Source organism: Erythrolamprus reginae, chromosome 9 (genome assembly GCF_031021105.1).
Source record: "Erythrolamprus reginae isolate rEryReg1 chromosome 9, rEryReg1.hap1, whole genome shotgun sequence".
NCBI lineage: Eukaryota > Metazoa > Chordata > Lepidosauria > Squamata > Dipsadidae > Erythrolamprus > Erythrolamprus reginae.
In genome coordinates this window covers 4013207-4030912 of record NC_091958.1, presented here as the reverse complement: position 1 = coordinate 4030912, position 17706 = coordinate 4013207, and the positions used below count along the sequence as shown (strand labels likewise).

General features: G+C 43.1%; 1 protein-coding gene across 2 annotated transcripts in view; it reads left to right on the top strand.

The window, feature by feature from the left end:
• CDH13 (cadherin 13) overlaps window positions 1–17706 on the top strand; it is a 553953-nt gene that overhangs the window by 213675 nt on the left and 322572 nt on the right. For both annotated transcript variants that reach the window (XM_070761895.1, XM_070761896.1), the window contains exon 3: window positions 7720–7928. In XM_070761895.1, coding sequence (XP_070617996.1) covers window positions 7720–7928 — 209 coding nt within the window. The remainder of the gene's footprint in view (window positions 1–7719; window positions 7929–17706) is intronic.

Genomic DNA, 17706 nt, shown 5'->3' with positions numbered 1-17706 from the left:
CTTCCAGCAGACGTGGTTGGTAAACCCACAGTAACTGAATTTAAACATGCCTGGGATAAACATATATCCATCCTAAGATAAAATACAGGAAATAGTATAAGGGCAGACTAGATGGACCATGAGGTCTTTTTCTGCCGTCAGTCTTCTATGTTTCTATGACTTAAGATGATGTGGAAGCAGGAGAGGAGCAAGAGAACGAAATAAGAATAAGGAGAAATGTCACTAAAATAAAGGTGAACAAGCAAACAAAGGAATAAAAATTTCATAGACTTTAGAAGGATACCTGTGAATATCCAAGGTGGTGGCCAAGGCGACATAATCAAAACCCTGGAACATTTTGAGGTACTCAGAGTGTGACATGTATAAAAATTGTGCAGGATTTGATTGTGAGGCCTTGACCACCATCTTGAAGGTCAGCATTGTGCACACACATCACAAATGAAGAAATGCTTTGGATTTAATGCCCTCTGCCATTATTAAGTGTTGTGCCAGGTTTCATGTTACGAGCCCCAATTAAGTCAGAAATGTAAATTCAAACACACATGCAATTGTAAAGTAAATCGGAGTCGGTTTATCAAAACAAAAGTATTGTACGCATGCACTTTAAAACAGCCAAAGTGCTCTTCAACAAACCACAAGCCTTGAATGCTGCGAAAAACTAAAAACAACACAGAGCTGATAAAGGCAGCTGTGAAGGAGTCACAGCCACCCCCCTTCAAGAGTCCACAAAATGTATTTAACCGTAAAATATCCAAACAGTCTTTGTGTATCTTGAAACAGCCCCAAATCAAACAACACTCGTCCTTCTCCAAACGGATAATCTCCCACTCAGGCTCTCAACGACGCTGGCAATTTATCAGCAGCCCCATTAGCCTAGTTGCCCCAGCCACAGGTGTCCTCCCTTATCTTCTATAATACTTGCGCAATTGTTCCCTTCTCGTCATAAACCTGTGCCTGCGAGCATCTATTAATCCATCTTCCTCTGAGTCTGATGATGATGACTCACTAATGGGGTAATTAGCTAATGGGCTGCCTGCCTCACCATCCAATCCCGCTTCACTCCCAGAGTCTGCCCTTAGAAACATAGAAACATAGAAGACTGACGGCAGAAAAAGACCTCATGGTCCATCTAGTCTGCCCTTATACTATTTCCTGCATTTTATCTTACAATGGATATATGTTTATCCCAGGCATGTTTAAATTCAGTTACTGTGGATTTATCAACCACGTCTTCTGGAAGTTTGTTCCAAGGATCTACTACTCTCTCAGTGAAATAATATTTTCTCACGTTGCTTTTGATCTTTCCCCCAACTAACTTCAGATTGTGTCCCCTTGTTCTTGTGTTCACTTTCCTATTAAAAACACTTCCCTCCTGAACCTTATTTAACCCTTTAACATATTTAAATGTTTCGATCATGTCCCCCCTTTTCCTTCTGTCCTCCAGACTATACAGATTGAGTTCATTAAGTCTTTCCTGATACATTTTATGCCCTTGACACAGAATCGTCACTGTCCGAAGCTGTTGGCAGTAAAACCGGTCTCTGAGAACGTGAGAATTCTCCCAAATCAACATCCACAGTCCTCAGAACAGGAGCTGGCCCAGAGCCAACCACAACATTAAGGAACCATCTTTTCTTTCAGATTTTCCACGAGTCTGAGGAAAAATGCCATTATTTTAAGACGTTAATCCAACTCTTCAAGTGGCGCCATCTTTTTTTCTGAAGGAATTTGTTGTGATTTGTGGAAACTATTTTGAGAGAAATAGAGGCATCCCATTTTTCTGCCTCGGCTGATATGTGATTACTCCTCAGGAATGGAATTTGCCCTTAGTTTTAATAATCAATCAATTCTTCCTATTTAATCTCCAAGAGTTTCTTGGAATTAAATCAAATCTTTCTTGGCATCACAAAAAGTGAGTTTAAAACAACAGCAGTGGAGATGGTTCAACAAGATAGATAACGCTTGCAGTCTTTTTCAACTTCACCTTTGAATATGCATTTTCTAATAACATTCATTTTTATGCCGTCCTGGGTTTTTTTTGCAAGCAATTTTCTTAATAGAATGCATGGCGGGTTTACTGTACTATTGTAGGTTTTTTCTGATCAGTTCCTCTAGTGCCACTGTGGTACACATTTTTAACTAGAAATTTGCATCACAGATGTGTGAAATTTGGAGGATAACCAACTGTTTGTTCATATCTTGCTGAAACAAAACAAAACCCAATACAGTAATTGCAATTTTTTTCATACGGTAAATATTTTTCCAATGAAAGGAAACAATTTTGCTTTAGAAAATAGTGTCATTTCTCAATGTCGGATAATGTTGGTTCTCTACTTGTGGCATCGGACCAGAATACCTCCAGGACTGCCTTCTGTCGCACAAATCCCAGCAGCCAATTAGGTCCCACAGAGTTGGCCTTCTCTGGGTCCCATCGACTAAACAATGCCGTTTGGTGGGACCCAGGGGAAGAGCCTTCTCTGTGGTGGCCCCAGCCCTCTGGAATCAACTCCCCCCCAGAGATTCAAATTGCCCCTACTCTTCCCGCCTTCCGCAAGATGTTGAAGACCTATCTATGTCACCAGGCATGGGGGGAATAACTATCTTCTCCCCCCAGCACCCCCTTTTTTCTGACTGTAATATATAAGAATTGTGTGATTGTGCAGTAATGATTATTTTTTTAATATTTATGGGTTTTAAATTGTTTTTAACTTATATTGGATTTGTACTTTGTATATTGTATTGCTGTTGTTGTGAGTCGCCCCGAGTCTTTGGAGAGGGACGGCATACAAATCTAATAAAACTTTATTTATTTATTTATTCATTCATTCATTCATTCATTCATTCATTCATTTATTGGATTTGTATGCCGCCCTTCTCCGTAGACTCGGGGCGGCTAACAACAGTGATAAAAACAGCATGTGACAATCCAATATTAAAACAGCTAAAAACCCTTGTTATAAAACCAATCATACAGACAGACATACCATGCATAAAATTGTAAAGGCCCAGGGGGAAGTGTATCTCAGTTCCCCCATGCCTGGCGGCAGAGGTGGGTTTTAAGGAGCTTACGAAAGGCGAGGAGGGTGGGGGCAATTCTAATCTCTGGGGGGAGTTGGTCCCAGAGGGTCAGGGCCGCCACAGAGAAGGCTCTTCCCCTGGGTCCTGCCAAACGACATTGTTTAGTTGACGAGACCCGGAGAAGGCCAACTCTGTGGGACCTAACTGGTCGCTGGGCAGAAGACGGTCCCGGAGAAAACTTAAACTTAAATGGGGTTACTTGGACTGGACTTTCCATGAAGATGAATAAGAGTTCCAGGAATGAGTAAATAAATCGATACCACATAAATAACTTGCTGGCAGATAAGCTTTATGTTTACTTCAGAAGTTCACCGAAGGACCTGGCACCAGATCTTATGCTAACAAAGTCGGTATTAAGCAGCAGGCATTCGTAAAAAATATAGGTTGCTTGGGTTTTTCTTTTTCCCATTAGGAAATATTTGGCACAGCCTCCAAGCTTTCCATCGTCGATTTTGGATCTCGTTCTAGGCCATACGGCATATTAAACACAATAAAGATGTTCACTTGGCAGAAGCAACTTTACGAAGAACCTTATAGATGTCAATAAATGAATAGTTTAATTGCTCAGATCTAAAACTTTTGCTTCCAATTTCATTCTATATTTAGGATCTGGCTACAGCTGAGGGATATCTGTGTGTGTGAACTGAATTTTCAGTGAGGAAAATCAGTACTGCAGTAAAGAGCCCCATTATATCAATGGCTCGTTATGTATTCCATATTAAGGAATAGATTTTAACCACCTTTGAAGCGCCTGACCATTAAAGGTCCCATTGTTGTCAGCATCCTAAAGTTCTGAAGTACAGGGGGTGGACAGAAAAATGGAAACCCCTTGCAGCTCTTCCATGGAATAGAAACATAGAAACATAGAAGACTGATGGCAGAAAAAGACCTCATGGTCCATCTAGTCTGCCCTTATACTAATTCCTGTATTTTATCTTGCAATGGATATATGTTTACCCCAGGCATGTTTAAATTCAGTTACTGTGGATTTACCAACCACATCTGCTGGAAGTTTGTTCCAAGGATCTACTACTCTTTCAGTAAAATAATATTTTCTCATGTTGCTTCTGATCTTTTGCCCAACTAACTTCAGATTGTGTCCCCTTGTTCTTGTGTTCACTTTCCTATTAAAAACACTTCTCTCCTGAACCTTATTTAACCTTTTAACCTATTTAAATGTTTCGATCATGCCCCCCCCCCCCTTTTCCTTCTGTCCTCCAGACTATACAGATTTGTGAAGCTCCCTTTGAACAGTTTTTGTGGACACTGGGTTCTGTAGGTGTCTGTTGAGCTCTGCAGTGATTTTAGGAGCTGCGGTCTTGCGATCCGCTCTCACAATTCGCTTTGGAGTCCGACAGTCTCTCTCGGACAACTTCGACTTTCGACCAGACCTGTGCTTGGCTGAGGACGTTTTCCCTTCTCTTTCAAAAGCAGTCATGACTTTTGAGACATGACCTCTTGAAATGCCAAACATCCGGGCACTTTCTGTTACATTAGCACCTGCCCTTCGAGCACCAACAATTTGGCCTCTTTGAAAGACTGAGAGGTCTGCCATTTCTAGAAGGTTATAACCAATTTCCTTAAATTTCTGTAAAAACAAAAATGTAGTTTAAAAAAACATATCAAATAATTGAATTTAAAAAAAAACATTAACATATGTCAAGTTTTGATTGATTTGAACATGTTCAAACATTATGATACCGAAAAGTCAAGTGTTTCAATTTTGTTGTCCACCCCCTGTAGATATGTGTCCAGTTTCAAGTAAATTAATTTTATTGTATTTTAGTAAGGGGGGGGGGGACTTCTGATCACCTTCTCTTGAATTACATTCTCTCTCTTCTTCCTCAGTTTTTCAATGGTGTTGTCTTACGAGCAGTAACATTTCTCTAACAGTATGAGATTGACTGCTAGAAGGAAATATTTGTAGCTCAAGAGTTAAACTGGTGGGGTCCTTGCTCTTCTCTGAGCTTGGTTGTTTTTCTTGTAGATGTTTCATTACCAAACTATATAACATCATCAGTGCTAGAATGAAATGGGCAGTTAAGAAATATGAAGTATAAGTATAAATAAAGATGCAATTTGCATTTTTCTACTAGCATTGATGATGTTACTTAATTTGGTAATAAAACATCTGCAGGAAAACAAAGGTGCTTTTTCAGGAGGCAACTGGACTTTTCTGGTTGATTCATTGGTAGTGATGGGCGAACCCAACAGTGTTCGGGTTCGGCACGTTCGGCCGAATTTTACGCAAAATTTGGCCGAACCCAAACCGAACCCAAACTCGAACCCGAACGGGGAATCCCTTCCATGAAGAGATTCCAGGGGCGGAGCTTTGACGTCACCGGAAGGTTGCTAAGGATGCCAAGGTGATCACTTCCTGGATTCCATGGAATCCAGGAAGTGATCACCTTGGCATCCTTAGCAACCTTGCGGTGATGTCAAAGCTTTGCCCCTGGAATCTCTTTGTGGGAGGGATTCCCCAGCTCCTTCAAAGGGAGGTCTTCACGTAAAAATAAACATTGTTATTTTTACAAAAAAGGACACTGCAGCGGCACTGCAAGCAAAGGGTGGTCCTTTCACGTAAAAATAAACATGTTTATTTTTACGTGAAGACCTCCCTTTGAAGGGGCTGGGGAATCCCTCCCATGAAGAGATGCCGGGGGCGGAGCTTTGACGTCACTGGAAAGTTGCTAAGGACGCCAAGGTGATCACTTCCTGGATTCCATGGAATGCAGGAAGTGATCACCTTGGCGTCCTTAGCAACCTGCCGGTGATGTCAAAGCTTCAAACGCCGAACATGACCCCGAACTTTGCCCACACTTTGGAAAAATTTCGTGTTCGGCATACCGAACCCCGCAAAATTTGGTATGGACCCAAATTGTGTGGGTTCAGTTCGCCCATCACTATTCATTAGTTTTATGCAGGAATCTTTCCATCTCTCCTGAAGATGTCAAAGTCTCAGCAAATTCTCTACTAGAGAATCCTTGATTTCCATATGGGTGTCATTCACGTAACTTGTGTTTTCATAAACGCTGCGTCTCTAAGCGCCGAAAACTCCACCGCCCGTTAGAGATGCTGCTTGAAGCTGTAGATGTGATCAGCTTTCCATAAAGAAAAACCCTTGCTGAACATAATTACAGCAGTCTGCACAATAACAATTATCACACTGCTGAAGTGTGGAAATTCATATATTTAGGGAGGTGCTTGGATTGTGAAACCAATCATCCTACAGTAATTTCCATCAAACCAACAGAATTGGTTCTTAATATAAAACAAAATTATTATCACAAAACTGCTTTTCTTAGCCTTAAGGATTTTAGATGGCCAGGCCAGGCCCCAAACCAATTATTCCATAATTATTTACTGAAAACATTTTGTTCAAGCCTGCTGTTTCTCGCCTTATAAACCTGGAGTAACTACTCCCACAGTAGTGGCTATAATTCAAGTAGGTTTAATCTAGTTTCTGTTAATGATTTGGTGAATAAATTTCAATCTGTAGCCTGCTGGAAGGTGCCTTTATTTTCTATTTATCAGGTGCACAATAGCTCTGAAGCACTTAAGGCGCGATAAATTCATATATTGTATAAAGCCATAAAGTGCTGTCTAAAGTGGATGTGATAATGTGTGGACTTAACCATCCGGCCTTTCTTTTTGAATCACCAATTGACATTGGAACATGTTTTGTGACATTGCCGCTAAACAATAACAGGTTATATAGTTTGAAAACAAGATTGGGATGGATGGGGAGAATTGGGTTGGATAGGCAGTGAATAGTATTAAATATTGGATTATATATTAGTGTGAGACCGGTTTGCAAACTGTGATTTACAATTTAGCATTCTGTACATTATGAGTCCATTGGAGAAATGCTGATATCCTTCCTTCCTTCCTTCCTTCCTTCCTTCCTTCCTTCCTTCCCTACCACCCTCCCTTCCCTCCTCCCTTCTTTTCCCTTTAGCTTCTCTTTCCTTTCTTCCTCCCTCCCTCCCTCCTCACATTCCCTTCTCCTTCCTTTCTTCCTTCCCTCCTCCCTTCTTTTCCCTTCAGCTTTTCCTGTTTTCCTTCCTTCCTTATTTCCATCCTTCCTTCCCTACCACCCTCCCTTCCCTCCTCCCTTCTTTTCCCTTTAGCTTCTCCTTCCTTTCTTCCTCCCTCCCTCCTCACACTCCCTTCTCCTTCCTTTCTTCCTTCCCTCCTCCCTTCTTTTCCCTTCAGCTTTTCCTGTTTTCCTTCCTTCCTTCCTTCCCACCCTCCCTCCCTCCCTTCCCTCCTCCCTTCTTTTCCCTTTAGCTTCTCCGTCCTTTCTTCCTCCCTCCCTCCTCACACTCCCTTCTCCTTCCTTTCTTCCTTCCCTCTTCCCTTCTTTTCCCTTCAGCTTTTCCTGCTTCCCTTCCTTCCTCTCCCATTTCCCTTTCCTTCCTTCCTCCCTCCCTCCCTTCCTCCCTTCTTCTCCCTTCAGTGTCCACTCCCTTCCTTGTTGTTCATTGTTATAGAACTGTTTACAATAATTAAAATTGAAAGCACAGAGACCTCCAAATAAGGTCTCTAACACTAGCCAACTAACTAGCAATGACATGATACTTCATGGACACTTTTGACCTTGTTTCTTTCTCTCTTTCTTTCACACTTCCTCCCCCTTAGTGGTATTTGATGACTGTCAAGAAAATCACAAATTGAACTTTGAAGTTTCCAGCCCAGACTTCAAGGTGGAACCCAATGGAGCTTTAGTTGCACTGAGAAATTTATCAGATGCTGGGACAGCTTTAGTTATCCGTGCACAGTCGGCCCGGGCAGAAGATAGAGCGGAGGTATTGATTGTCGGCAGAAAAGAAAAATCTGGTTCTTTAAAGGTAAGAGGGGAAATAAACATAAATCAAGTGTTGCAGAGGACGTGCATAAATTAGTTGAGTGCGCAGTGATATGATAATAGAATGTTTCATTTTGGCAATTGTACCCAAAATGACCGAACTATTTGCAGGAGATAAGTTCCTGGATCACAGAGGGAATTGTTCATATATTATGCAGGCGAAGCTATAAACTTATACACACCCTTGTGGATACCGAATTAATTGCTTTTACTTCCAATTAAATGTATGGCGTTTTGGAGTGCATAATAAACCAGGCAAATTAATTGGACTTCATTTTACCTTTTAACCTTAAAGCCCTATCTGATTTAAATAAAGGCCTCTAAAATAGATGTGGGGATCCGAATCTATAGAGGTTTAATTTTTTTAAAAAAATCTTCAGAAGAAATTAGATTTGAATATTCACTGGAACATATGCTTTGATGGAGAAGGACGTCTCTCTTTTTATTCCACTTATCTTGCATCGCTCTATGTAGCATTGGGTGCATGTGTAACGATTAGTGTTGGGCGAACCCAACGAAGTTCGAAATTCGGCACCCAAATTTTTATAAAAGTTCGGGTTCGGCACCCGAACCCAAACCCGAACTTTGGCTGAACTTTCAAGTTCGGCGCTTGGGAAAGCGCCAGGAAACACCGGCGGCCAGGTGTCACTTTCCAGAACAGTCGGGGCGCTTCCCGGTGCTCTCCTGAACCCAAACTTTTGCCGAACTTCCGGGTTCCACATTCGGGAGACTGCCGAGAAGCACCCCAGCTGTTTCTGAAGGTGACAGCTGGGTGGTGGCGGTTTCCAGAACAGCCGGGGATCTGTCGGACGGTCAGGAGGTGCAAAAGGAGGTGGGGAATCCCACGAGGGTATTCCAGGGGCAGAGTGTTGACGTCACTGAGACGTCCTTCCTGGAGTCCCCATTTCAGCCGGCCAGGAAGGACGTCTCAGTGACGTCAAAGCTCCGCCCCTGGAATTTCCTCGTGGGATTCCCCACCTCTAATGGTTTCCAGACCCCATCTAGATTTTTCTTGGAGTTTGGTTGTTGTTGTTTTGGGAGTGCAATTCATTTTATTTATTTACTTCTATGTTTCTATTTATTTGTTTGTTTGTTTGTTTGTTTTGTCAAGTACGTATGTGTGGTATATAAAGATATAATAATATTTATATACATGATACAGTGGTACCTCTAGTTTAGAACTTAATTCGTTCCATGACCAGGTTCTTAAGTAGAAAAGTTTGTAAAGTAGAAGCAATTTTTCCCATAGGAATCAATGTAAAAGCAAATAATGCGTGCAAACCCATTAGGAAAGAAATAAAAGCTCGGAATTTGGGTGGGAGGAGGAGGAGGAAGAAGAGGAGGAGGAGGAAGAAGAGGAGGAGGAGGAAGAGGAGGAGGACAGTCGCTGCCCAGAGCGAAGGGAGCGTTTCTTTTCTCTGGGCACTGGCAGAGATTTATTCCCTCTCCAAGCACCCAGAAAAAGGAAAACACTCCGTTCACTCTGGACTGCCAAAGCCTCCTTAAGCGCCACTGAAAGGCTCCTCTGGCAGCCCAGAAAAACCCAAGATGGCCGGGATTAAAGGGGGAATGGCAGGAAACTGGCCGGGCCTTCGTGCCGCTCTCAAATTTCCTGGGAATTTTTTCTGGGCTTGGGTTCTTAAGTAGAAAATGGTTCTTAAGAAGGGGCAAAAAAATATTGAACACTCGGTTCTTTTATATATATATATATATATATTATTAATTTTTTTAAATATAAGACAGGACAAGACATACAACATTTAACACAAAAAGGAGCTACAATTGCTCCGCTCAATATAGAAGTCTTCTTAATACAAAAAACCCCCAACCTAATTCTAATTTAGATCAATACAGAAAAGTAAACTTATCAATAAAATATCTCTATGTAATATATGCTGACATAAAAATCTTAACTTTTCAATACTTTCCAGCAGTTATATAATTATAATTAAAATAATTAAAATCAATTTGAAAAAAAAGAAATAAACTTATCTATCAAATATCACTATATAATATATTCAATCTAATAAATTTAACTATTCAATACTTTGTTTTAATATCTTTAAGAATCTTTTTTTTGTGTGTTCCACCAGTTGTAAACTTTCTGCCAAGTTTTATAAAATTCTGTTTCAGCTTGGTTATTTAACCGTCTCGTCATCATATCTCTACTTAAGAACGCCTCTACTTAAGAACTTTTCTAGATAAGAACCGAGTGTTCACATGTGCAGAATGTGAACACTCGGTTCTTATCTGTTGTGGTTAGCTCTGCCCCTGCCCCTGCACCAAGGACTGTGGATGTGGGGGAGACATCCACATGCTGCAGGCCTGTTTTGCCCCCGGTGGAATCTGCTGATGAAGGCTCCTCTGACCAAGAAGACATGAGTGACAGGGAGGAGGAGAGTGGGGCAGACAGCTCAGAAGGAGATCAATTCTCTAGCTCCTCCTTGGATTCAGAACAAGAGTTAATGATACAGCCACGCATGCAGAGAGCGATGCATAGGCAACAACAACTGAGAGATTATTATCAAAGAAAATGAGGCCACCTGTGGTTGGGTGGGGCTGTGGTCATTAGTGAGGCTGCTATAAAGAGCAGCCTGTGGGTTTGGCCATTGTGGAGGATTATCTGATCCTTGTGTTTCATGACTGCTTTGCTGACTTTGACCTTTTGTGTGCTGATTTTCCCCCGCTTTGAAACTAAACCAGAGCAAAGTGTGTTTCACTTTGTGAAAGAAGAAGGACTGTGAATTGCCTCCCAGCTGCAAGCTAAGTATCACAGAACTGATAAGGGACTTGTACAAATTACCAGTTTGTTTGGAGACCAGTGCTCTTTGCTATACCAAAAGAGGGCTTGGTTTAAGTGACTTTTCATTATAAAGAACATTGTTTTGAATTTTCAAACGTGTGTGTGTCTGAAATTTGTACCTGTGAATTTTTGGGAGGAGTCTACCAGAGAGCCCGACAGAACATTATCTAGAAAAGTTCTTAAGTAGAGGCGTTCTTAAGTAGAGATACCCCTGTACTAGTGAAAGAGAAACATTAGGACAGGGGAGGGAAGGCACACTGGTGCACTTATACATGCCCTGATCTCTTAGGAATTGGGAGAGACCAACAGTGGATAGTCTAAGGGTAAAATTTTGGGGGTTAGGCGATGCTATTCCTTATATTCCATTCGTAAGATGAAATCTGATTAGCTTTATTGGAAAAGGGAGATCCATGGCTAAGAAATCAAATGCATCTTATTTTTTAAAAATGTATCTGCTTGCAGTGAGTCAAGCTTCCATACTAACATCTCCCTAACACACAAACGCTACCCAGAGCCGATAAGCTCAGTTTGGGAAAATAGAAGGGAATGAAGGAGATAAGGTGTTCAGAGTTTCTCAAGCTCGACGTTTTGAGAAAAGAAGTTCAAAATAAGCCGATGAGTTGGCAGGAGAGAGAGAGAGAGAGAGAGAGAGGTCTTATTGGAGTTTTGAAGACGGAGACGATGATGGTTGGCAAACTCAGCCGGATTTAAGCACCGAAGAACACCAAGTTGCAGGCTGCGAAAAGACCATCAAAGACATCCAGAATGGTGTGATTTCTAGCAGGTATGGATGGATGACCAAGAAGAAAAAAGAACCAGAAAGAAAGAAAAAACCATCATTACCTCTACTCAAGAAATTGTCAATTAAAAATATTTCCTTTGATGAACTCTAAAGGGAGAGGGGAATTTAGGAATAGCCACACACACAGGGAGAAGTTGAAAATGTCCAAAGATACTTCACCAGAAGAGCCCTTCACTCCTCCACTCGAAACAGAATATCCTACGAAAATAGACTAACAATCCTGGGTCTAGAAAGCTTAGAACTGCGGCGCCTAAAACACGATTTAAGTATTGCCCACAAGATCATATGCTGCAATGTCCTGCCTGTCAATGACTACTTCAGTTTCAACCGCAACAACACAAGAGCACGCAACAGATTCAAACTTAATATTAACCGCTCCAAACTTGACTGTAAAAAAAATGACTTTAGCAATCGAGTTGTCGAAGTGTGGAACTCATTACCTGACTCAGTAGTGTCAACCCCTAACCCCCAACATTTTTCCCTTAGACTCTCCACGATTGACCTCTCCAGGTTCCTAAGAGGTCATTAAGGGGCGTACATAAGTGCACTAGTGTGCCTTTCGTCCCCTGTCCAATTGTCTCTCCTTTATCTCATATATCATATATATTTTCTTCCTTTCATATATCTTCTCCTCTATTTTTACATATTATCTTTATATATATTACTTCATGTCTACTCTCTTCCATATGTATTGTGTATTGAACAAATGAATGAATAAATAAATAAATAAAATAAATAAATAAAAAGTTGGTTGTATTGATGGAAGAGAGGGAGAGGCATTGATGGAGGGAAGGAAGAGAGGCATTGATGGAGGGAAGGAAGAGAGGCATTGATGGAGGGAAGGAAGAGAGGCATTGATGGAGGGAAGGAAGAGAGGCATTGATGGAGGGAAGGAAGAGAGGCATTGATGGAGGGAAGGAAGAGAGGCATTGATGGAGGGAAGGAAGAGAGGCATTGATGGAGGGAAGGAAGAGAGGCATTGATGGAGGGAAGGAAGAGAGGCATTGATGGAGGGAAGGAAGAGAGGCGTTGATGGAGGGAAGGAAGAGAGGCGTTGATGGAGGGAAGGAAGAGAGGCGTTGATGGAGGGAAGGAAGAGAGGCATTGATGGAGGGAAGGAAGAGAGGCATTGATGGAGGGAAGGAAGAGAGGCATTGATGGAGGGAAGGAAGAGAGGCATTGATGGAGGGAAGGAAGAGAGGCGTTGATGGAGGGAAGGAAGAGAGGCGTTGATGGAGGGAAGGAAGAGAGGCGTTGATGGAGGGAAGGAAGAGAGGCGTTGATGGAGGGAAGGAAGAGAGGCGTTGATGGAGGGAAGGAAGAGAGGCATTGATGGAGGGAAGGAAGAGAGGCATTGATGGAGGGAAGGAAGAGAGGCATTGATGGAGGGAAGGAAGAGAGGCATTGATGGAGGGAAGGAAGAGAGGCATTGATGGAGGGAAGGAAGAGAGGCATTGATGGAGGGAAGGAAGAGAGGCATTGATGGAGGGAAGGAAGAGAGGCATTGATGGAGGGAAGGAAGAGAGGCATTGATGGAGGGAAGGAAGAGAGGCATTGATGGAGGGAAGGAAGAGAGGCATTGATGGAGGGAAGGAAGAGAGGCATTGATGGAGGGAAGGAAGAGAGGCATTGATGGAGGGAAGGAAGAGAGGCATTGATGGAGGGAAGGAAGAGAGGCATTGATGGAGGGAAGGAAGAGAGGCATTGATGGAGGGAAGGAAGAGAGGCATTGATGGAGGGAAGGAAGAGAGGCGTTGATGGAGGGAAGGAAGAGAGGCGTTGATGGAGGGAAGGAAGAGAGGCGTTGATGGAGGGAAGGAAGAGAGGCGTTGATGGAGGGAAGGAAGAGAGGCGTTGATGGAGGGAAGGAAGAGAGGCGTTGATGGAGGGAAGGAAGAGAGGCATTGATGGAGGGAAGGAAGAGAGGCATTGATGGAGGGAAGGAAGAGAGGCATTGATGGAGGGAAGGAAGAGAGGCATTGATGGAGGGAAGGAAGAGAGGCATTGATGGAGGGAAGGAAGAGAGGCATTGATGGAGGGAAGGAAGAGAGGCATTGATGGAGGGAAGGAAGAGAGGCATTGATGGAGGGAAGGAAGAGAGGCATTGATGGAGGGAAGGAAGAGAGGCATTGATGGAGGGAAGGAAGAGAGACATTGATGGAGGGAAGGAAGAGAGGCATTGATGGAGGGAAGGAAGAGAGGCATTGATGGAGGGAAGGAAGAGAGGCATTGATGGAGGGAAGGAAGAGAGGCATTGATGGAGGGAAGGAAGAGAGGCATTGATGGAGGGAAGGAAGAGAGGCATTGATGGAGGGAAGGAAGAGAGGCATTGATGGAGGGAAGGAAGAGAGGCATTGATGGAGGGAAGGAAGAGAGGCATTGATGGAGGGAAGGAAGAGAGGCATTGATGGAGGGAAGGAAGAGAGGCATTGATGGAGGGAAGGAAGAGAGGCATTGATGGAGGGAAGGAAGAGAGGCGTTGATGGAGGGAAGGAAGAGAGGCGTTGATGGAGGGAATGAAGAGAGGCGTTGATGGAGGGAAGGAAGAGAGGCATTGATGGAGGGAAGGAAGAGAGGCGTTGATGGAGGGAAGGAAGAGAGGCGTTGATGGAGGGAAGGAAGAGAGGCATTGATGGAGGGAAGGAAGAGAGGCGTTGATGGAGGGAAGGAAGAGAGGCATTGATGGAGGGAAGGAAGAGAGGCATTGATGGAGGGAAGGAAGAGAGGCATTGATGGAGGGAAGGAAGAGAGGCATTGATGGAGGGAAGGAAGAGAGGCATTGATGGAGGGAAGGAAGAGAGGCATTGATGGAGGGAAGGAAGAGAGGCATTGATGGAGGGAAGGAAGAGAGGCATTGATGGAGGGAAGGAAGAGAGGCATTGATGGAGGGAAGGAAGAGAGGCATTGATGGAGGGAAGGAAGAGAGGCATTGATGGAGGGAAGGAAGAGAGGCATTGATGGAGGGAAGGAAGAGAGGCATTGATGGAGGGAAGGAAGAGAGGCATTGATGGAGGGAAGGAAGAGAGGCATTGATGGAGGGAAGGAAGAGAGGCGTTGATGGAGGGAAGGAAGAGAGGCATTGATGGAGGGAAGGAAGAGAGGCATTGATGGAGGGAAGGAAGAGAGGCGTTGATGGAGGGAAGGAAGAGAGGCATTGATGGAGGGAAGGAAGAGAGGCATTGATGGAGGGAAGGAAGAGAGGCATTGATGGAGGGAAGGAAGAGAGGCATTGATGGAGGGAAGGAAGAGAGGCGTTGATGGAGGGAAGGAAGAGAGGCGTTGATGGAGGGAAGGAAGAGAGGCGTTGATGGAGGGAAGGAAGAGAGGCATTGATGGAGGGAAGGAAGAGAGGCATTGATGGAGGGAAGGAAGAGAGGCATTGATGGAGGGAAGGAGGGAAGGAGAGGGAGAGGGAAGGGAAGGGAGGGAAAGGGAAGGACATTGTATACATTTTATAGGAATTCAGACTCATAAATTTAAGAGGTAAAAAATTCAAGGCCTTTTTTCAAATTAATTAAAATATTCCCCACCGATGATACATTTAGCAAAGAGCCAGATAGAAGAGTGATTTAGAAGACAATTAAGCCAGGTACCTTCACAGACGTATAATTTAGGATGACAAGGAAGCCATAATGAGGAGATTAGAAAGGATGAGTGATCCATTCTCTGACTCTTCCACTTAGTGCTCTGGCAGGAGGCAGTTTCATTGCTTGTGCAGCAGGAATGGGATTTTGCTCGAAAATCTTCCCTGTAAAGGCCACATTAGCTGTCAAAGGAAGCCTGAACAAGCTTTAAAACATGTTCCACTGTGCCTCTGATGTCTTTTGATAGGACTCTGAGCTCTGGGCAGAATCATGTGCAGAGTGTGTGGGCACAGAGCTTGTTTCATCCCCCACATGGTGTGGACTTCGTTTGAACCCTGGCATTGAGATCACCACAACGTTCTGCCAAATTTGAAAGTTTTTAAAAGTTTAAGCTTCTCGTGACTAATCTGTCTTTTCCTTTTGGTCTTCAACGAACAGATGTTGTATCCCTGAACTTTTTGGTGGTATCCCAGTACTTCCAAGATTAAGAGAGGGATGAATTCCAGTTCCAATCACCCTAACAATGACTTCCTTCCTTCCTTCCTTCCTTCCTTCCTTCCTTCCCTCACTTCCTTCCTTCCTTCCTTCCTATCTTTCTTCCTATCTTCCTTCCTTTCTTTCTTCCTTTCTTCCTTCCTTCCTTCCTTACTTACTGTCTTTTTCTCCTCCTCTTTCTCCTCCTCTCCTCCTCCTCTTCTTCTCCTCCTCCTCCCTCTTCCTCCTCTTCCTCACTCTCCCTCTACACATCCTCCCTCCAGCTTTTCAAGGACCACCACATTTTCCACTGGAACATGTGAGCTTTTTGTCCCAAAAGTAGTAGAACATATCTTTTCCCTTTCAGCCAAAAAAAGAAAGTCCCACAAATTGCAGCATGTAATCCATCTAATGTGTGTCGCTACCTCTGTGGTCTCACAAATCTGTCTACAACAGCGGAGCCCAAGGGAGATTGTCACTATCCTGGATGATATATATGATGATATCATTTTCTATTAGCCGTTCTTTTTCTTCACTCATTATAAGACCCATCAAAGCGTTTTCTGAGAAGTATATCTCTTTTCCCACCCTCTTGCCATGGAAAGATCAGAGAAGAACTAGCAATTTGAAAGTGAGAGGGGGAAATAAAATACTGAACTATGTAAGTGAGGAGCATGAATAATTCTCTTTGAAATGATAAAGAATTAGATGCATTTAAACTTTCTCTTGAGTTGTCCAAATTTGGATTCCACCTTCATGAAAGTGTAGGAAATTAAGATTTGTCTGGAATGTAGGTTTTTGAGTGACATGGTCTTCATGGAAACACAATGTCTCCGTACTGATTTAAAAGCTGAGAAGCTGCTGCAATGATGTAATGATGGGAATGAATGAGCAAGGTTTTTGGTTGTTATCCCTTTAAGAGCCTGTATAATAAGAAGATACCCTGCATCTCTCTCTCACTGTGTGATTTTCCTTGCTGTAATTGCTGCTTGTTTGACCTCTGACTATAGAATGTGTATGTATAGTATATATTCTTTTGAAGATAAAACCACTATTTATTACAAACCTGTGTTTCCTATTATTGCTCCTGGGTAGTGATGGGCGAACCCAACGGTGTTCGGGTTCGGCATGTTCGGCCGGATTTTATGAAAAATTCGGCCGAACCCGAACCAAACCCAAACTCGAACCCGAATGGGGAATCCCTCCCATGAAGAGATTCTGGGGGCGGAGCTTTGATGTCATCGGCAGGTTGCTAAGGACACCATGGTGATTACTTCCTGGATTCCATGGAATCCAGGAAGTGATCACCTTGGCGTCCTTAGCAACCTGCCGGTGACGTCAAAGCTCCGAACGCCGAACATGACCCTGAACTTTGCCCGAACTTTGGAAAAATTTCATGTTCGTGTTCGGCATACCGAACATTGCAAAATTCAGTACGGACCCGAATTGTGCGGGTTCAGTTCACCCATCACTACTCCTGGGATGTCTCACGTCCACTTACCTTTTGAAGACACCTTTGGGACATGCTTCACTGAATTAGCTCAAATTAGGAGTTTGCGTGATTCACCCAATCTAAAATCACAATTTGAATTGCTTAGCTAAAGTGTGGCTGGTGGCTTGTAGCTTGATCTGTTGTACAGTCACTGAGTCAGAAAAACTAAGTGCTTCCAAAAAGCAACTTTGTCAATTGAAAGATTTTGGAGGAATCTAGCCAGAATGATATTTTCCCTTTATTTCATTTCAATGCAATAGGTATCAATCTCTGTCTGTCTCTCTCTCTCTCTTTAATAATGTTCTGTTAGAGCAGGGATAGGCAAAGTTGGCTCTTCTATGACTTGTGGACTTCAACTCCCAGCATTCCCGAGCCAATCATACTACCTCAGGAATTCTGGGAATTGCAGTCCACATGTCATAGAAGAGCCAACTTTGCCTATCCCTGTGTTAGAGTATTCTTGACTGGAAGAGTCATGTGAACAAGGTCAGCCAATGAGAGCTAAACAATTCTGAGTCTGTGCAGAGAATCGAAACTGGAAACTTAATTTTAAGAATGGGCATGGCTCAGTCCATTCTGCACTGTCCAATCTGCACTCTGTTCTGT